A 17,073-nucleotide genomic window follows, 5' to 3' on the forward strand; every position below is an offset into this window, starting at 1 on the left:
GAGGGATGTTCCAAAGATAAATATGTATCAGAATATGAAATAAACACTTTTGGCCAAGATTTGAAAACTTAATTCAGAGAATTAAGAGTTGTTCTTCCAAATTCGTTTTGTGAAGAACCCTACCTGACTTATCACTCTTCAATCACAAAGAGTGTGGCGTCGAAATCCTAGATTGATCTTTGTGGCGTCCAGATCGACTTATCAAAGTATCATTCTAGTTTATCTCCATCTTATTTACCTTAAATCACTACAATCCAGCCTAAATACCAAAAGAAAGACAACACAACCAGACCCATCCTTCATCCATTTTCATTATAATCATTGTTGCCGATTTTCAAATCATTCACGGCACATCACTATGCATGTGATTTCTCTTATTGCCCCCACCTAAAATGGTGGGCAGTATCAACTTTCTACATCATTTATGTACAAAAAGGAAATATAAGAACATTAATATAAATAACAATCAACTGGAAAACCAGAATTCATAACATGCTAGGCTATAATTCCAAGGTTCGAGCGAGGTATGAGTTGCTTTTCATACAACAGGTTCAGTACTCATTCTCACGTACGATTGGGAGCATGGAAAGGAGTAATCCTTTCGTTCAAGCCTAGGTTTCTTTAAGGGAAACAAGGTGGAGTAATATTCCTTTATTTGAAGCCCAGGTTTCTTTGAGGGAAACAACAAGAAAACCTCCTATGATGTTAGAAGTCACGTGACTTCTCTCTCACAAACAAAACCCTTGCATGCAGACCAATGTTCTGATCAGTAGAACATTAAAAAGATCAAGATCCTTTAATTTCCATTAACACAATGAACATGTATGCAATATTAATATACATGTGCATTAAGCGAGATACCCAGTGAATAAACGACCTGTTACGAGTGCATGGAGTCAAAATCCCATGCCTGTAGAGCCATGCACAAGGAAAAAATATAGTATGTCTTCCAAAATCAAGCAACGGGCCCTGAAAAATATAGCAGCTTTACAAAATTTACCCTGGTAATCCTCTCAAAATTGGGGGGAAAGAAAAAACAGTACTTAAGACAAATTAGAAAGTTGAATAACAGTACAGTATATGGAGCTTCAGCAAATTGATGAAAAGCAAAGGCCTCCCGAATCTTTTCTCTGGGTGCTTCTACCATTTCATCATAAGATTTAGGTGATTCACCATGCCTTTGCAACAAAGCTAGACCTGCAGAAATAGCATACTGGATTTAAGGTATACATGAAAAAGGCTATTCTAGACAACAAAGAAAACAATGGACGGAGACTTCAGAGTTTAGGCAACAGTCTACACCGAAGAACCGAGTTGTCTTTTTCATATAATGAATTTCTGGATGAACAAGTTAAAAGATAGCAGCAGCAGCCGTAAATGGAGAATCTAAACAGCTGCGGGGCTCATTAATGGCACCTACATGATATGGGATTCACTTTCTCATTAACTCAATAATCAAACCCAGGCAGACATAGGTCCTAGAGAAACAAGTACACTCTACTTTCCCAACAAACAAATGGTTGACTTATCGGACCCAGCATGGAGATCAGAAAAAAACCAAATCAACTTACCAAGAGTACAGCAAAACTCAATCCATCAAGGACACCTATCAGTACGAGTAATGCCAATCTTACAAAACAAACCACAAACACACTTGCAAATGGTTATTTAAGAAGTGTGCTCATGCATCAATCCATAGGCTATTATGAACACAGTAAATTACAACTAGTTACAAGGTAAATGTGTGGGAGGCCTCATTGGACACCACGTTTGTTTGTAAAATTCCAGTGTGCAATGCATCTTCCATTCAACACGTAAACCAATATCAAGTCCCTTATAAACACTGATGTGGAAACAACCATTCAACACCCCTTCTCAAGTGAATACCCCTTGCACAAAGAAGTCGGATCTTCTTCACATGATTGATTATGAATGTGATGAAGGAATGGATATAATCAGCTCTGATGCCCTTTAAACTAGAAATTTGTGAAAATCAGAAATAGCAAAGATGAAAAGACTATTCAGAATTTGAAGAACATATGAGTGGGAATGCGTGTGGGGTGTGTCTGCAATTAAAAACATGCATCTTCTGATAAAGATTGTTTTAGAATCTCTGCAACAGTGACTCCGCTGTATCCTGTTTAGATGTCCAATGAGTTGAGACTGGATAACAACTGGTCCCATTAACGCTTTAAAGAGACCAATATCTCTTTTCTTTTCGGTTGATTACACTCTCTTTCATAATTTTAATACTCTCTTCCAAGATTGAACTAAATGCAATGTAGAAATCCAGTATGATGGGAGAAGGCTCCAGTCCAACATCATTTCTAATACCCCAATTACAGAGTGAGATTTTCTAGTTTATGACTAACAAAGTCAAAGTTTGGCAATAAAATGAATTTTAGGAACAAACAAATGAATCAAGAATTTAGGTCTGGTAGAGAAAACCTTGAGCTTGAACATAATTGGCAATAGAAAAACTTCAGTACTCCAAGAGTACAGACCACTCAGTACAACTTCCATTGAAATTTTGCCATATGGACAAATTGCCAATTTACTGACAACACCTTTCTTTTATCTGTTCTTTATTTTACGAAATCTCTCAAGTGGAGCCCTAGTTTCATATATATGGCTTAATTTCCATTGTATAGTATAGTACTGGTGGGTACTCCTGGAGTAAACTTTATGGCATTATGTTGAATAATACTAGATAGAAGATCAAGAGAAGGAAAAAAAATAAGAGAAGCATCTTGTGCAAACAAAGTAAAAGTGCTACACCTTCATATCCCACTGATGAACTAAAGATTGATTTGGTGAGCCTTTAGGATTGCATCTTAATAATGATCTCTAGATCTTAAAGCCCTTTTAGAAGATGAAGCACACCTAACAGATCTTCATATTATGATAGAGATTATAGAATACTAACAACTCAATATGCAACATGCAACTGCATAAGGTGAAAACAAACCTGCTAGAAGTTCCAAATGCCCAGTGCCTGATGCACGATAGGCAACAATATCAACCAATAATCGTGCTACTGAGTAAACTTCATCTTCCTTAGGCGGCCCCTAGAGGAATTTGATAAAGAAGTTGACTGTCAGATAGTTGAAAAAAATTCAATACCAGAGGTTAATCCAAAGCAGAGAAGAATACATGCATTTGACACGCACCAGGCAGCACAAAGCCTCACGAATTCCATGGTCAAACACCTCCTGATAGTGCGCCTTCCATGCATCATCTTGGGTTTCATAAAAAGACCTCCATCTTAGGACCGCAGGTCCCACAAAACAATGCATTAGTGGAACAGAACAAACTGTGATAACAAATGGAATGAGTAGTTTTGTCTTCCACTTGTTACCATTTGAAGCTGTCCCTGCATTAGAAACATTTTCAAAAGAACTCAAATTTTTGCAGGAGAAGAGAAATGCACCCTAGCATCTGCTAGGCTAAACCCTTGAATCTGAGAGAAAACTCAGGAGCCAAAGTTTGTTCATCAAAAAGGCTAATGGAAAACAAATTCATAGGTGCATTTATAGCTGATATTCCCTAACTAAATGGAAACAGAATCCAAGTTAAATAGAAACTTTCAATGATGATAAATTGAAATAAACATGGAATGCCATAAACAAAAAATATTCAGCATAATAACACAACTCTAAAATTAGTAAAGCTAAATGGTAACTGATTGTGAGACCAAATATCCATATCCTTGACCAAATCATTGCCTCTTCACAAGATCAAATCCTATATAATCTGCCACCTAGGTCCACCAAAAATCTTAACAAAGGCTCTAAATGCTGCAATTATCAGCTGTGGAACTCCATTGCAAGTTAGCAAAACGCTCTATAGCTAGTTTATGCTCTGAAAAATTGCAGATAAGAAGAATTACCTTCAAGTTTGGAGAGAATTATGCAGGGGGGTCTTCATAATTTCTTGCTGCATTTAATGATTTATTCCCCAATTTCTTAGCCAAACTAACATGAACTCCAAACAATTTCCTTGATATTTTTTTATTACTTTGACTTTAAGCCTTAGAATTCAAGTGGAGGCTGATCTTGATAACTTCAATCTAATTATCAGCCAATCTCCCTTTTGGAAAGCCTGATCCGGTAATCTCTGCTCCACTCTAGATTCTATTTCCCATCTCGAGTTTCAATAAAAATCAGATTTTCAACACCTTCTACAGCTGATACTTGAGCCAACAAATGTAGATTCTGAATTGTAGAAGTTTGCAATGATTGAGCTAACATTTAACAAATGGAACTACAGTGACGGTAATGATGAAATAGGGCAGAACCAAGCATTGCTACTGATATTGTTCACAAAAAATAATAAACACTATAAGAACATATAAACAAACTAAATCATTTTACCTGCGAGACATTTACTTGATGTTCCATCATGAGACATAAATTCAGCCACACTAAACACAGGGTAAATTGCAGTCGCAGTTTGTTGTAGAGTCATTGCCAACGCAAACCGACTCCACCAAAGCCATGTTTTGTACCTCTGCTGTCCAGTGCGAATTTTTTTTTTATTAAATTGAGTTACAAAGCAAAGCAGACTGGCGAAGTATATTTAGGTAAGCTTGTAAGGTCAAAATAAAATGTTCAAGCACATTCCCTACTTAAATTTTGCATCACACGAATGTTCACCAATACTTGAACCTAGCTGAAGAAATATGCTTTGAACAATTTACAAAGAAACCAAAATTTACTACTCAAATCCCCGATCCTTAAATCATTTCATTGTTTCTGTTCATTAAAAAGAAAACTATCTTTCTCCCAGTAATCACCTCACAGACAAATTCTCTGAAGATCATAGGAGAACCCCTTATTCAAGAAAGTTACAGAAAGGATGACCTGGACAGCACAAACACTAAAAGGCCTATCGCATGCGCTCCATGTAACAAAAATCTGAAGGAAAATATTCACTGTTCTCACCACTCTTAAAACACTCAACATGCACATCAAGAATCAAAAACTTGTACAGTCTTCTCATCCATTATAAGCAGTGGTGTTTGTCCAACTAAGAACCACCTACGAAACAAAAGTCCAAGACTTTAGGTATCTGGGCCATCAAAATATAGTTAATAAAAAATTAAAGAAATAAGAAGAATGAACAAGACATTTAAAAAAAGGAATGCAATAGAAGATATCCAAACCCTCCAGTCTACAGTACAAGCTAAGAATCAAGGATGTGGGGGTAAGAGTAGAGATTTCCATTATCTTATTTTCTTTAAATTCCAAAAATACAAAATGGAGTTCTCAAGAAACACCATCGATCTCCATCCAATATATAGAAACTGGGATTTTACTCAGTCATAGAGATAGGAAAGTCCCCTACACAAAAATCCTCCAAAAGTGAACACCAAAACTAACCATAAAATTTTCTAAAGAAGAAAAGCCGGGTTGCCCTGTGTGATGATACAAGTAACATAGGCTCCACCACACAGAATCTTAAACCATTTTGCTGAGAACCATGGCTAGTCCAAATCATCTTAAGCCAAAGGGAACGTGGCTCTCAGGAAAAACTCTACAACTGCTTTCCCACTAAAGCAATGTTTCTAAAAAGGAACTCCTTAGTGATCCAATCACGGGCAGTACATCATGTCACCAGATTAACTCTAGTCTTCTCCGATTTAACTCTGACAAAGAGGAGAAAGACAAGCCTATGATTGATATTTCACATTTTTTTAGTAACTTAACATGTATCCTTGCCATCCGGCTCTTAAACATACTAATCCTCTATATAAAAAATTAGCCAGAAACAAAAGTGAGAAAGACAAGCCATTTCTAAAAACCATCCTCTAAAACGAATAAGACACAACACATTCCGAAACCCATTGAAACCATTCTCAGCTGAAATGAGCTCCAACAACAAGAAACAACAAACCCCTTTAAAAAAGAAAGAAAGGAGAGAGCAGATATATACCCGTCTTCGAAGGAGATTAATGGAGTCAACAACAGAAGTATCAGGAGGAGAATCAAGAATGGTAATGGCAGTAGCCTTTTGGGCAATCCCAGAGTTAAACATGGCAAAGATTTTGAAAGCAGCAGCCAAAGACACCATAACAACAGGAATAGTTATTCTGTCAACGTCACAACCAGGAAATACAGGAAACAGAAGCACCCCACCAACAATCACCACCGTTAGGTTTGATAAACCCAATATTATTGTGCTTATTCTCAGACTGTCCACCATTGAAGAACCCCACGTTGCCATTGCATTTTCAGGCTCGCTCGCTTCCTCCCTCTTAACCTTTCAAATCAAAGGCTAAGGAGAATTTTGACTTTTTTTCTTTGTTTTGTGGCTTGGGGATTCACTAACGAGACAGGCAATCACCCGCCTGAGGCATGGAGGGAGACAATTAAATTGGTTTTTTTTTTTTTTTTTTGTTAAGGTGCCTAGGCCATGACACATCACAACATGTTTGTTAGCCGGTAATACCGAATCTTTTCTCATTTTTTTTAAACAATATAAAAAAATGTAGTTTAGATAATTAATAAATTAAAAGGATGAGTAGAGCTCTTTGTTTTTGTGTTTTAAAAATATTTTTAAAAAATTTTATATATTTTTTAATTTTTTTCTTTACTGTAAATTGATATTTTTTTAGTGTTTTCATATTATTTCGATACGCTGATATCAAAAATAATTTATAAAAAATAAAAAATATTATTTTTATTTATTTATAAGTGAAAAACACTTTGAAAAGTAATCGCAACCACACTCTGACAAATAGGCTTGTTACCCGATAGCACATCAATCTATTAATATATTAATTTAAAATATAGTTCAAGTTGATTTTTTTTAATTAAAATATAAGTTAACTTGGTCTAATTCAAGTAAAATGATAAGTTAATTTATGATTTAATTAACTTAATCAAATTAATTCTAAAAATATTTTAAAAATTGCTTGAAATACATTATTTTATTTTTTATTTTTATTTTATTTAAAACTATATCATTTTAAAGATAATTCCAAGTTATAACACTTTAGTTTATATCTCATAATTATGATCTAACACAATTAGAAATAAATAACATACAATAAAATGGTAGAGGTATATTTTATCCTTATTTTACTTGTCTATATTCTTTTTTCTGGTATGTCTTCTTATTGCTTTTGGTTTTTATTAAATAAATAACATACAATAAAATGTTAGGTTTTTTTATTGAAATTAAAGATATTAATAAGAAAAGTAAGATTTATACTAACAAATTAGTTTGTTTCAATAAAATTTAAATTATTACTCTATTTGTAAATAAATTATTTCCATGTAATTAAGTGAAATAAATTTAAAGGCTCCCACGACACAATATCAAATATTTTAATTTGTGTATTTTTTTTATTTTCACAACTTAATATTTAGCTAACATTAACAGTTCTTTTAAATTTTATTTGTACATACAATCCTTAATTTATTTAATTTAAAATACACGTTAAATTTTAAATTTACAATTAATATTTTTCTTATTATTAGAAAACAAGTTAATGATGCCTGTTTGTTCTTTTTCTAGAATGTAAAGAAACATTTTTCTCCGACAATATACTCCCAGACGGATGGCTAAATTATAATTTATAAAAACTAAATAGAAAGGATACTGTAGATCCAGAAATAAAAAGCACTATTCATATCATTACATCGCTACAGTAACATGAAGATATTATCTTCAATCTCTTGTGTTTTTCTTTTGTTATATTTTGGTTCCTGGTATTTTATTGTTCTATATTTTTGTTTTCATATTTAATTTTATCACCTTTCAATCCTTACGTTTTGAGAGATAACAGAGAAATTTAGTAGAAATAATGACGAGAGAGTAAATATTATGGTTAGCCACACTCCACTAAAGAAAAAGGGTTAAATTTTGTGTTAATAAATTTATCTTGGATAAAAAAGTTTAATCATAATGGTTTTCCCTATCAGCCATTCAACAAAAAAAAAAATTGGAGTCCATAAAGTTTTCTCAGATTCAGTATGATGTTCGGTTTTTGGAGTGTTTTTATGTTGTTTCTATGTTTGAAAAGATAAGAACGAAATGAATGGTATAAATAGTCCAAATATAGAGTGATAAATATTCAATGTGTAGAAAAAAAAATAGGTAAAGATAAGAAAAAAAATGATGATATAGGTAAAGTCTAAAATGATAAAAATACCAAGTATAAAGGGAGAGAAAAAATATAAGACAGACTTGTTTGCTAAAAAAAATCTGAAAATTATAATTTTGCCACCACTAAGTAAAAACAATTAGCAAAAATTACAATTATGTCATTTCTATAGGAAAAAACCATTTTCTTTTAGAATATGTCTAATGATTTGTTTCGCTTTACTTTCTATTAGGTTACCTCAATCTTATGACCTTTTTCCGAAGTTTTGCGGGTTAACTTTGTTTAAGGTAGTTTTATTGTGTTTTATTTTTAGATTGAATTTTTTTTTCATTCTTTAACAATGAGTTGATTGAAAATTATACTTTATAATTTGTTTTAACTTGCTTTATATAGGTTTATTCTAATCCCATGACTAGCATAGCGAGCTTGGGTTGGGAAACCCAGGTTGACTAGGGTTGTTATTTTAATTTACTTCTTATAAAATTATTCTAGTCTAATAACCTAAATTATGGGTTTGGTGAATTAACTCAAGTTGACTTGGGTCTCTTTTGTATTTTTTTTTAATTGATTATTTTCAATTTTAACCTTCAATATTGGGTTGATTGGGAATTAGGCTTAATAATTTATTTCGATTTACTTTCTAAAGTGTTATTCTAGTCTCATGACTCAGATAATTGATTTGGTAGGGTAACTCAAGTTGAATAAATTCATTTTTTTTCCATTTCATCTTTCATCATTAGGTTGACTGAAAATTGAGCTTCAACATAGGGTTATCATGATCTTATAACTCAGGTTATGAATTATGCAGGTTAACCCAAGTTGGCATGGATGATTCCATAAGTTGTTATCTCAATAATTTTTAAATAGGGGATGTAGTCTTGAATTTTTTTTAGTGAAATTATATTTTTATTGATCGATCAGGTTGGCTATGAACCCATTAAATTGACCAAGTCACATCAGGTCAATTCATATATGTTTTAATCCTTTTTTTTTCAAATATTAGCTTTTAACATTTTTTTTTTACTTCAGAAAAAATTAATCTATAAAACCCATTGTAATTTTTTTATTCAGATCGAAGAAAAATTGAGAGATTATTGAACATATAATTTTAAAATAGTTGAATTTATATTTTTATCCTTATTTGGACACCTGTTTTTATCCATAAAGAATCCCCACTCTGTTTTCACTTAAACAAGAACACATGTGGAAAAAAAAAAAAAACAGTTAGATTTTAAAAGATTGCTCTTGGCTTGGAAACCAAAAAATGCATATAGATTTATTTAAATAAAAGAAAGAGAAAGCATATAAATATTGTTTGCTAATGTATTTTATGTGATATTTAAAAGAAAATTCATCAAATTGATGCATTTTTAAATATTAGCACTTACTTTTTTTTTATAGTGATGCTATAGTTTGGTTGGAGTTTATTATTAGTTGTAGTAGGAGGAACTCTTCATATAAGGTTTCTTGAAAAAACCTATAAGATTGAGGTTTTTTCAAAGTTGATAGGTAAGTTAAGAGATTAAGATTATTATATTTGGGTTTCATGAATATCTATAAAATAAGTCTAATGTTAGGCTTAAGGGACTCTATGATTCTTAAATTAAAATGATTATAGAAGGAATGAAGCCTTAGAGTCTGTGTGTTGTGTGTTTGTAAAGAATATGTAAGGAAATAGTGTTACAAATTGAAGAAGAAGAACATAATTGAGAGCTTAGGACCCTTTACCTGATGACTATGAATATTTATATAGCTATAAATAACACCAACCTATATGAAGACAAGGGTAAAGAGGGAAAAACATTACGACACCTTTCTTAGAGGTCATCATTTGGGATAACAACTCTCAATAACTAGTAGTTCATTGTTGACCAATGCCATCCACTGAGTATGAACATTTGATAACGTCATTATGTGGGCTAAATTATGATAGGAGGCCATGCCTTCATTTAATACATGTATATTTTATCTTTGTAGTTGGTGGCGAATAAATCAGGTTTGATTATAAGGTGGTGTATTTAGGTTTAGCAGTTGGATTTAATTGTATAAGTTTGTCTAAGTGTACAAGTCATGTATAAGTTTTTTTCAGGATATAAGCTATGTTTAGAGCCATACTATCCAGGGTTATAAACCTTGTCTAAAGGTATAAGCTTTGTCGAGGGGCATAAGCTTTGTTTGAGGTTATAGCCCTTGTGCAAAGGGACGTGTAGCCAATTCATTGAGGGAGAATGCATGGCCAATCGAATAAGAAAGGACACGAGGTTAGTCTAAAAGTACATATGACTAACTCAGTAAAGATAGATGCAAGTTAAGTTTGGGGGGACGTGTGGCAAGTTCATCAAGGAGGGACATGTGGCCATTCCATTAATGTAAGACACTCAACTAGTCTAGAAATATTGTTTTATTGGGCTCTATCCATATCTTGGATCTAACATGTTAGGTTTTGTAGAATTATCCAATTTTTATATATTATCACTAGACAATATGGAAGGCATAAAATAATGAAGTTATTAAAAGCATATTAAGCTATAGTTGGTATTATAGTGTTGTGAGGTTGGAGATGCTTTTGGGTTGACCACAATTTCAAAAGTTGTTAGGTTTTCATTGCTTAAACCTAATTTTTATCTTAATTTATGGTAAAATCTTAGGTTTGAGAAAAATTATAATTTATAGATTTTTTAAAATTTATATTTTCAAATCACAACCATAAAAGCTATCACAATACTAAACACACACTTAGTTTATCAATATAGGCCCGATAAGTGCAAGTAGATTATATTAATACTTGGTTTTCCTCGTGGAAATTTTTCTATATTATTTACCTTGTTAAATTAATTTAAGTCTATAAGTTTTAGCTTTGGGGTTTCAATAACAAAAACTAAAAAGGTAAAAGGTCAACCACTGTTCATATGAATAGTGGCCCTTTTGACCAAATATTTTAAAATTCTCAAACTTTTTTTCTTTTTTCAATTGCATCCTTTTATGGTCTAATTATATGATTAAGCTTCTTATTAAAACATGAAGAAAATATATGGCTCATTCCATATTCTTCAAAATTTTCATTTTGGTGTAAAAGTTTATTTTGTTTATTTTTCAGTTCATCAGTCAGAGAAAGAGAAGAAAGTTACCAAGAAAGGCAAAAGAGAGAGAAAATTATTTCTTGTCACGATACCAACAATAAAAATAGTCAAACTTGATGTCAACGAGTTTTATTCAACAATAAGAGTTTGATGGTGGTGGTTTTACCTTGTAAACATGTCTAAAAGATAATAGATAAAGTTACAAAAAAATAGCAAAAGAGAGAAAATTATTGGTCATCATGATACCGACAATAAAAGTGGTCAAATTTTCTATCAACAAGTTTTGTTCAACAAGGGAAGTTTAATGGTGGTGGTTTTTTCCTATAAACATGTCTAAAAAGGATATCGAGTTTCATTTTGATTTTTTCAATTTAGTTGATTTTTGTTTTTTGGGTGATTTTGGGTTAATTTGAAGTTAGTATGTGGTTTAAAAAGACTTATATATTGTTTATTAGGTGTTTTTGGATGAAAATAAGTTAAAAAATAGATTTTCGATTCAAAAAAACCCTACCTCATGATTTTATAACCACTATAATAATGGTCGGATTCTAAGCTAGGTATAGTAGGAGACACATTGTTTGCCCCAATAGTTAACATGTTGCTTCTTTTTTTTCTTTTTCTTTTTTTAAATAAGGGGCAAATTACATGTCTTATGCCTTTTATAAAAGAAAACAAATATAGCCCAAGAGTGTGGGCCTAATTGAAGCCCACACGCTTGGCTTTTTTTAAGGTCCTAAAATGTTGGGCCACTTAGGCCTACCTAGCTTAGCCTTTATTTTTAACCTTCAACATTCGATTTTTTAAGAATTTTTATTTTTATCCTTTAATATTAAGTTAATTTTGAATTGGTCTTTATTCTTCTATCATATAATTAAAAAAAAAAAAAATGTTATTGAACTAATAGAAGTCGACAACCCAAGTCATATGTTTGATGAGTTATTATAGGGTGATCAAAGTCAATCCAATGCTTCATCATCTAAAAGTTTTTTTTTCTAAATTTCAGCTTCAATTTTTTTCAAAAAAAAAATCAAACTATTTTTTACTGATCATTCAGGTTATATGACCCAAGCCCACACACCTAGGCCTTTTTAAGTCCCTGATGCATTGGTTCATCTAGGTCTAACTTGTTTTTTTTTATTATAAAAAAGAACCTTTAGTATTAGGTTTTTAATGATTTTTTTATTGTTTTTCTTTTTTTAAAAAAAATATCCTTTAATATTTGGTTAATTTTGAATTAATCTTCATTTTTTTTCATATAATTAAAATAAAAAATTATTATTGAACTCATTGGAGTCCACAACTTAAGTCATGGATTTAACAAGTTAATCTAAGTTAACCAAAATCAATCTAATACTTCATCTTTTAAATGTTTTTTTAAAAAATATGCGAGCTTCAATTTTTTAAAAAAAAGTCAAACCACTTTTTATTGGTCGTCTATATTGCCTGACCCGTACACATATGCTTAGGCTTTTTTAAGGCATTGATGTGTTGGGTTACTCAGCTTGCATGACTATCCTAACTCTCTTTTTAAAGAAAAATAACTTTTAACATTGTGTTTTAAAATTATTTTTTATTTATTTCATCCCTTAATATTTAGTTAATTTTAAATTGGTCTTCATTATTTATAATATAATTAAAGTTAAAAAAAAACGTTATTGAACCCATTAAAATTCACAATCTAAGTCACGGTTTTAACAAGTTAGCTCGGGTTGACCAGAATCGATCCAATATATTATTGTTTCAATGTTAAAAAAAAAATTGTCAACTTTAATTTTTTTTTAATGGCAAACCCCTTTTTAGTAGTCATCCAAGTTGTTTTTAAATATGAGCTTTAGGTCTTTGTATTTTATGTCATTTTCTTGTTCTTTGATTTTTTTGTGTTTTTGGATTCATCATCATATCAAAATAACTCTCACTTGATCTATTTAGAGATTCAAACTTGACAAGAACTCGAGTTGGGACTTTTCAAGTTTTGTTAAAAAACAATTAGAGATGAGTTTTATTTAGATTGATGTTACTCTCAAAATTAACCACTAAAAAATGAAGTATCGGACATGAATCTAGACTTGGTTGGTGATTAGAGTTGGTAAAGATTTTCCTAACTATATGATTCTTAAAACAAGAAATTAATCAACATTATTAGTGTTATAATGCAAAAAGGGATCCATGTACGGCATATGCTTCAAGCTTGCAGGAACTTCAAAATATTTTTATTAAATTCACATGATCTTCCAAACATGTTGATCAAATAAACATGTAATTATAAATTGATAACAATAGACTTGTAATTCAATAGGTTTTTAGCGGTAAGCTTCTATAATAGGCTTGCAATTTTCATTGTAATTAGTAATTAGTATGTTTGCAGTTTTTATTAATAAAAATATCTAAAAACTACAGAAACCTGTTCTCTCATATCAGGAAAATCTCTATAATTAATTTCAAGTTCTCTTAATTGAGAAATGCATTTAAAAAAAAAAAAAAAAAGCCCGAAACAATCGATTTAGCCACTATCTAAATAGTTATCTAAGTAGTTTTGTAGCTTATTTTTCAAAAAAGTAGTTAAGATTGAGAGGTTTCTTTGCAATTTAGGTTGTAACTTTTGGGATAGAAAAACTCTTTAACTTTCTATTTTTGGGGCGTCAAAATATCAATTAATACCCAACAACTGGAATGGGTTTTGGAAACTGAAGCAGCTGTTGCTGTGATCAGCTCTCAATATTGATTTTGCCTTGGAAAGGTGACCCCGGATTCAGAATTTGTAGATATGATCTTTATTCCTCCTAATTAATGAACCACTGTGTGTTGTTGGACATGGCAATTAAGGATCAAAATAAGTAGCAAATTGTACGGGCACAGAACAATCATCAAAGCAATCGATTTGTAGAAGTAGAATACAGGAAGATAAAGCTTTCATAGCCAGATTATATTTACTTCGTTTTTTTTTTTTTTTCCCCTTTATGAGCAAGTACAACATCGATCTGATCATCACATACATAGCTTCATCACATGATCATTTTATGATTCTGCTTGCCATTAGTTCAAGAGGCTTAAAGTACTCAAGGACTTGGAGGGAGAGACCTTTGGCAGTGGGGATTGAAGGATTGGAAGAGAGTGGACATACTTGCAGTTCGGGCAAGAAGGAGAGGATTTGGAGAGTATGACAAGAAGATGGCAATTCAAACATGCCAAAGCTACCATGTTGCTGTTGCTTGGGGCATGGATCTTGTTAGAAGCTTCAAGTGAATTGTCGGAGCTGCTGCACTGATCAAGACAGTTTGAAACTACTGTTGATGACATGTTGAGCTCAAGGTCTAGCTTCTGGTTCCGGGGCCAGTTCCAACTCTTTCTCAGTGTTTTTCTGTTCAGATAATACATTCTGCCTGACTGCAAAAAACAAAATGTTCGCCAATATCAGACAATTGAAGAGACAAGAAAGCATATGTACTTCATTGAAGTACTATGAAGATGCATGTTTGAGAAGAGTCAGAATCGAGAAAAACTTTATACTTTCTTTGAAAATAAGCTTTACAGTATTGCAAGTCTTGGTCATATTGACATGTGTAGGCATTAAACCACGACGTTTCAGTACTTCTATAACTAGAAAAACTGTATAGTTAAAATGTGTCAAACAAGCAATATATATAGAGAGAAAGAGAGATCGATACTTCAAGATCAAGGCATTGCTCCCAATCCAATGGTAGTGGGTCTTTAACATGAAGGTCGACACTTGCTTGGATTGGTGATCCATTCTTGGGCTGGCACTGATCGGAGAAGAACTTCCTCTTCCTGGAAGGGTTGTTTTCAGATTCTGATGATGAACTATTCGTGCTTTTTTCGAGAACAAACTGTGTCGGAGCTAAAGACAGCTCTGTGAGTTTCATTATCCTTCCCAACTTCTTGCTCTCTTTTCAGGTTGCCTGGCCAGTCAAATTTCTTCACTTTTGGCTCTGCATGTGTTTCCGATTTTCTAACTTGAGGGGGTAGAAAAGGAGTGAGATGAGTGAAAGGAGAAGACCCAATTGAGGAAAACTTTGTAAACAAACAGAAAGTACAGGCAGTGAACTCCCCTACTCTTTCTTTCCTTTGGATTCTCAAGAACAGTATTCATGCAGGAGAGGGGTGTCTACTAAAGAGGGTCCTTAAATTGCTTCCATCAAATCCATTAAAAGGAGGGCAAGCGAAGCATTAAAGGTGGCAAGTGGATACCACTTTAATGCCCCAAAATCCAACCCTCTCTTTCTTGACATTTAAAACAAACCTACAAATTATCGCTACCTCAAATCCAATGTCATCGAGTTAGCTTCTCAGCTTTAAGACACACAACCAACTGTTCTACTCGAGTCCTACGTTAAATTTTACTCATCGACTTAACAGGTACTTCAGACTAGAGTAACACTTGTTATGTAGTATTGAGTCTACGCCATTACCATGGAGTAAATGTATGAATCCACAATCTCTTAACACTTGCTTGACAATTGCCATATACGTATACGTATGTATGGTGCGTTTAGGTTTCCCAGAGGAAAACCAAGGAGATTTTTTCTGTCCTAACAGCTTTAAATTGCATCTGCTTGATGTATTTTTCTCTCTCTCGTACGTACGTTCAAGTTCAAGTTTATATACAGTGGCGGAGCCATGGGGCAATTGCCCCCTTAATTGTTTTTGAATAATAAGTATTAATTTAATTGTTTTGAATTAATTAAAAGTTATATAATTTTTAATTGAATTAATAAAAGTATGGAATTAAATTTTTTCATAAGATTGATGAATAAGTAAACATTTTAATTATTGTCAGTGAATAAAAATTGATATTTGTAAAATTATTGGTTTTTTTAAATTAAAAAAAACTATTTTTTTGTTTTTAAAAATGATTTATCATGATAAATTTAAACTATCAATGTTGATCTATATCTATGCATTATATACAGCATGCTATATGGTAATGGGTGTGTGAAATGAGTTGTGATGAATTAATGTTTATTTTATCATAAATTTTATATGAAAGATTTACAATTATTATGTAACTGAATTTAATTTTGTTATTATGAAAACTTAAAGAGAATGATTATAATATAAGTTTTTTTATGTTAAAAGTATTTTTAAATTAATTTTGCTTTATATGAGTTGAAATATTTATTTTAAATTAATTTTTAATGTATATTCATATAATATATTTGCCCCTCATTTAAAATATTCGGACTCCGCCACTATTTATATATATCCATTAATTCCCGTTCACCTTCTTAATCTTGCATTTCTTCTCTCATTCATTACCTTCTGCCCTAACCCTAACAACAATATATGTGCAGTAAATGAGGAAGCAGGAAACCGCATGTTTTCATATCAGCAAGATGGTATTTATATAACGTACGCATGATTTAATTTCTTTACTTGCATTTCGTGTAGTTTGGTATCTGACACTATGTAGGTTCCACCAATAACTCAACCTATTAATTATGATGGTCCAGCATTAAGGTATCAAGTCATTTAATTAATTAAGCAAGCACCCGGACTAAAAATCTCTTCCTCGTTATGTAATGGCATATCATATACACTGCAGTCCCTAAGCTAGCTAGCCTTGTGATCTATCCAAATTCTCATATTACTAAGCTTCAAATTCGAAGATATTTAATCTAATTAACATTTCCAAATTTCCATTTACAGTAAGCATAGATTTCATTGAATCACTGAATTAGCTAGGACTTGTTATGATTAGTCGATTCAAAGAGACTTTGGGACCATAAAATGAGATGGAAAATCTGCTTAAGAAATTCAACAAAAAAAATTGGGAGTTGGGAATTCTCTATCAAAAAATTAACAAATACAAACGATACTATTAATGGAATTTTTACCATCGATAAATTACAATGACATTTACAGACA

General features: G+C 32.0%; 1 protein-coding gene and 1 long non-coding RNA gene across 3 annotated transcripts; both read right to left on the minus strand.

Moving 5' to 3' along the window:
* Positions 1 to 338: 338 nt before the first annotated feature.
* Positions 339 to 6,388, minus strand: LOC140954254 (uncharacterized). Of its 2 annotated transcripts, none has more exons than XM_073407310.1 (6): positions 5,935 to 6,388; positions 4,374 to 4,509; positions 3,171 to 3,373; positions 2,969 to 3,068; positions 1,076 to 1,197; positions 339 to 969 (listed from the first exon to the last, which is right to left on the minus strand). In XM_073407310.1, the coding sequence occupies exons 1-6, from the start codon at positions 6,223 to 6,225 to the stop codon at positions 787 to 789; spliced, it is 1,035 nt and encodes a 344-aa protein (XP_073263411.1). In that variant the 5' UTR covers positions 6,226 to 6,388; the 3' UTR covers positions 339 to 786. The 2 variants fall into 2 exon arrangements, with proteins under 2 accessions (XP_073263411.1, XP_073263410.1); XM_073407309.1 differs by having other exon boundaries at positions 4,374 to 4,512.
* Positions 6,389 to 14,082: 7,694 nt separating this feature from the next.
* LOC118042664 (uncharacterized) lies at positions 14,083 to 15,564 on the minus strand. Its single transcript, XR_012169014.1, has 2 exons — positions 14,856 to 15,564; positions 14,083 to 14,574 (listed from the first exon to the last, which is right to left on the minus strand). It is a non-coding gene; the product is annotated as an uncharacterized lncRNA (long non-coding RNA).
* Between the last annotated feature and the right edge of the window lie 1,509 nt (positions 15,565 to 17,073).

This window comes from Populus alba, chromosome 2 (genome assembly GCF_005239225.2).
Source record: "Populus alba chromosome 2, ASM523922v2, whole genome shotgun sequence".
NCBI classification, from domain to species: Eukaryota; Viridiplantae; Streptophyta; class Magnoliopsida; order Malpighiales; family Salicaceae; genus Populus; species Populus alba.

Bases quoted from the DNA above. Each gene is read 5' to 3' on its own strand.
- LOC140954254 (XM_073407309.1), bottom strand. From the start codon at position 6,225: ATGGCAACGTGGGGTTCTTCAATGGTGGACAGTCTGAGAATAAGCACA. The intron at 4,513-5,934 runs GTATATATCTGC...CGCACTGGACAG, and splicing joins TTAATCTCCTTCGAAGACGG to CAGAGGTACAAAACATGGCT. The intron at 3,374-4,373 runs GTAAAATGATTT...TTTCTAATGCAG, and splicing joins ATCAAGTAAATGTCTCGCAG to GGACAGCTTCAAATGGTAAC.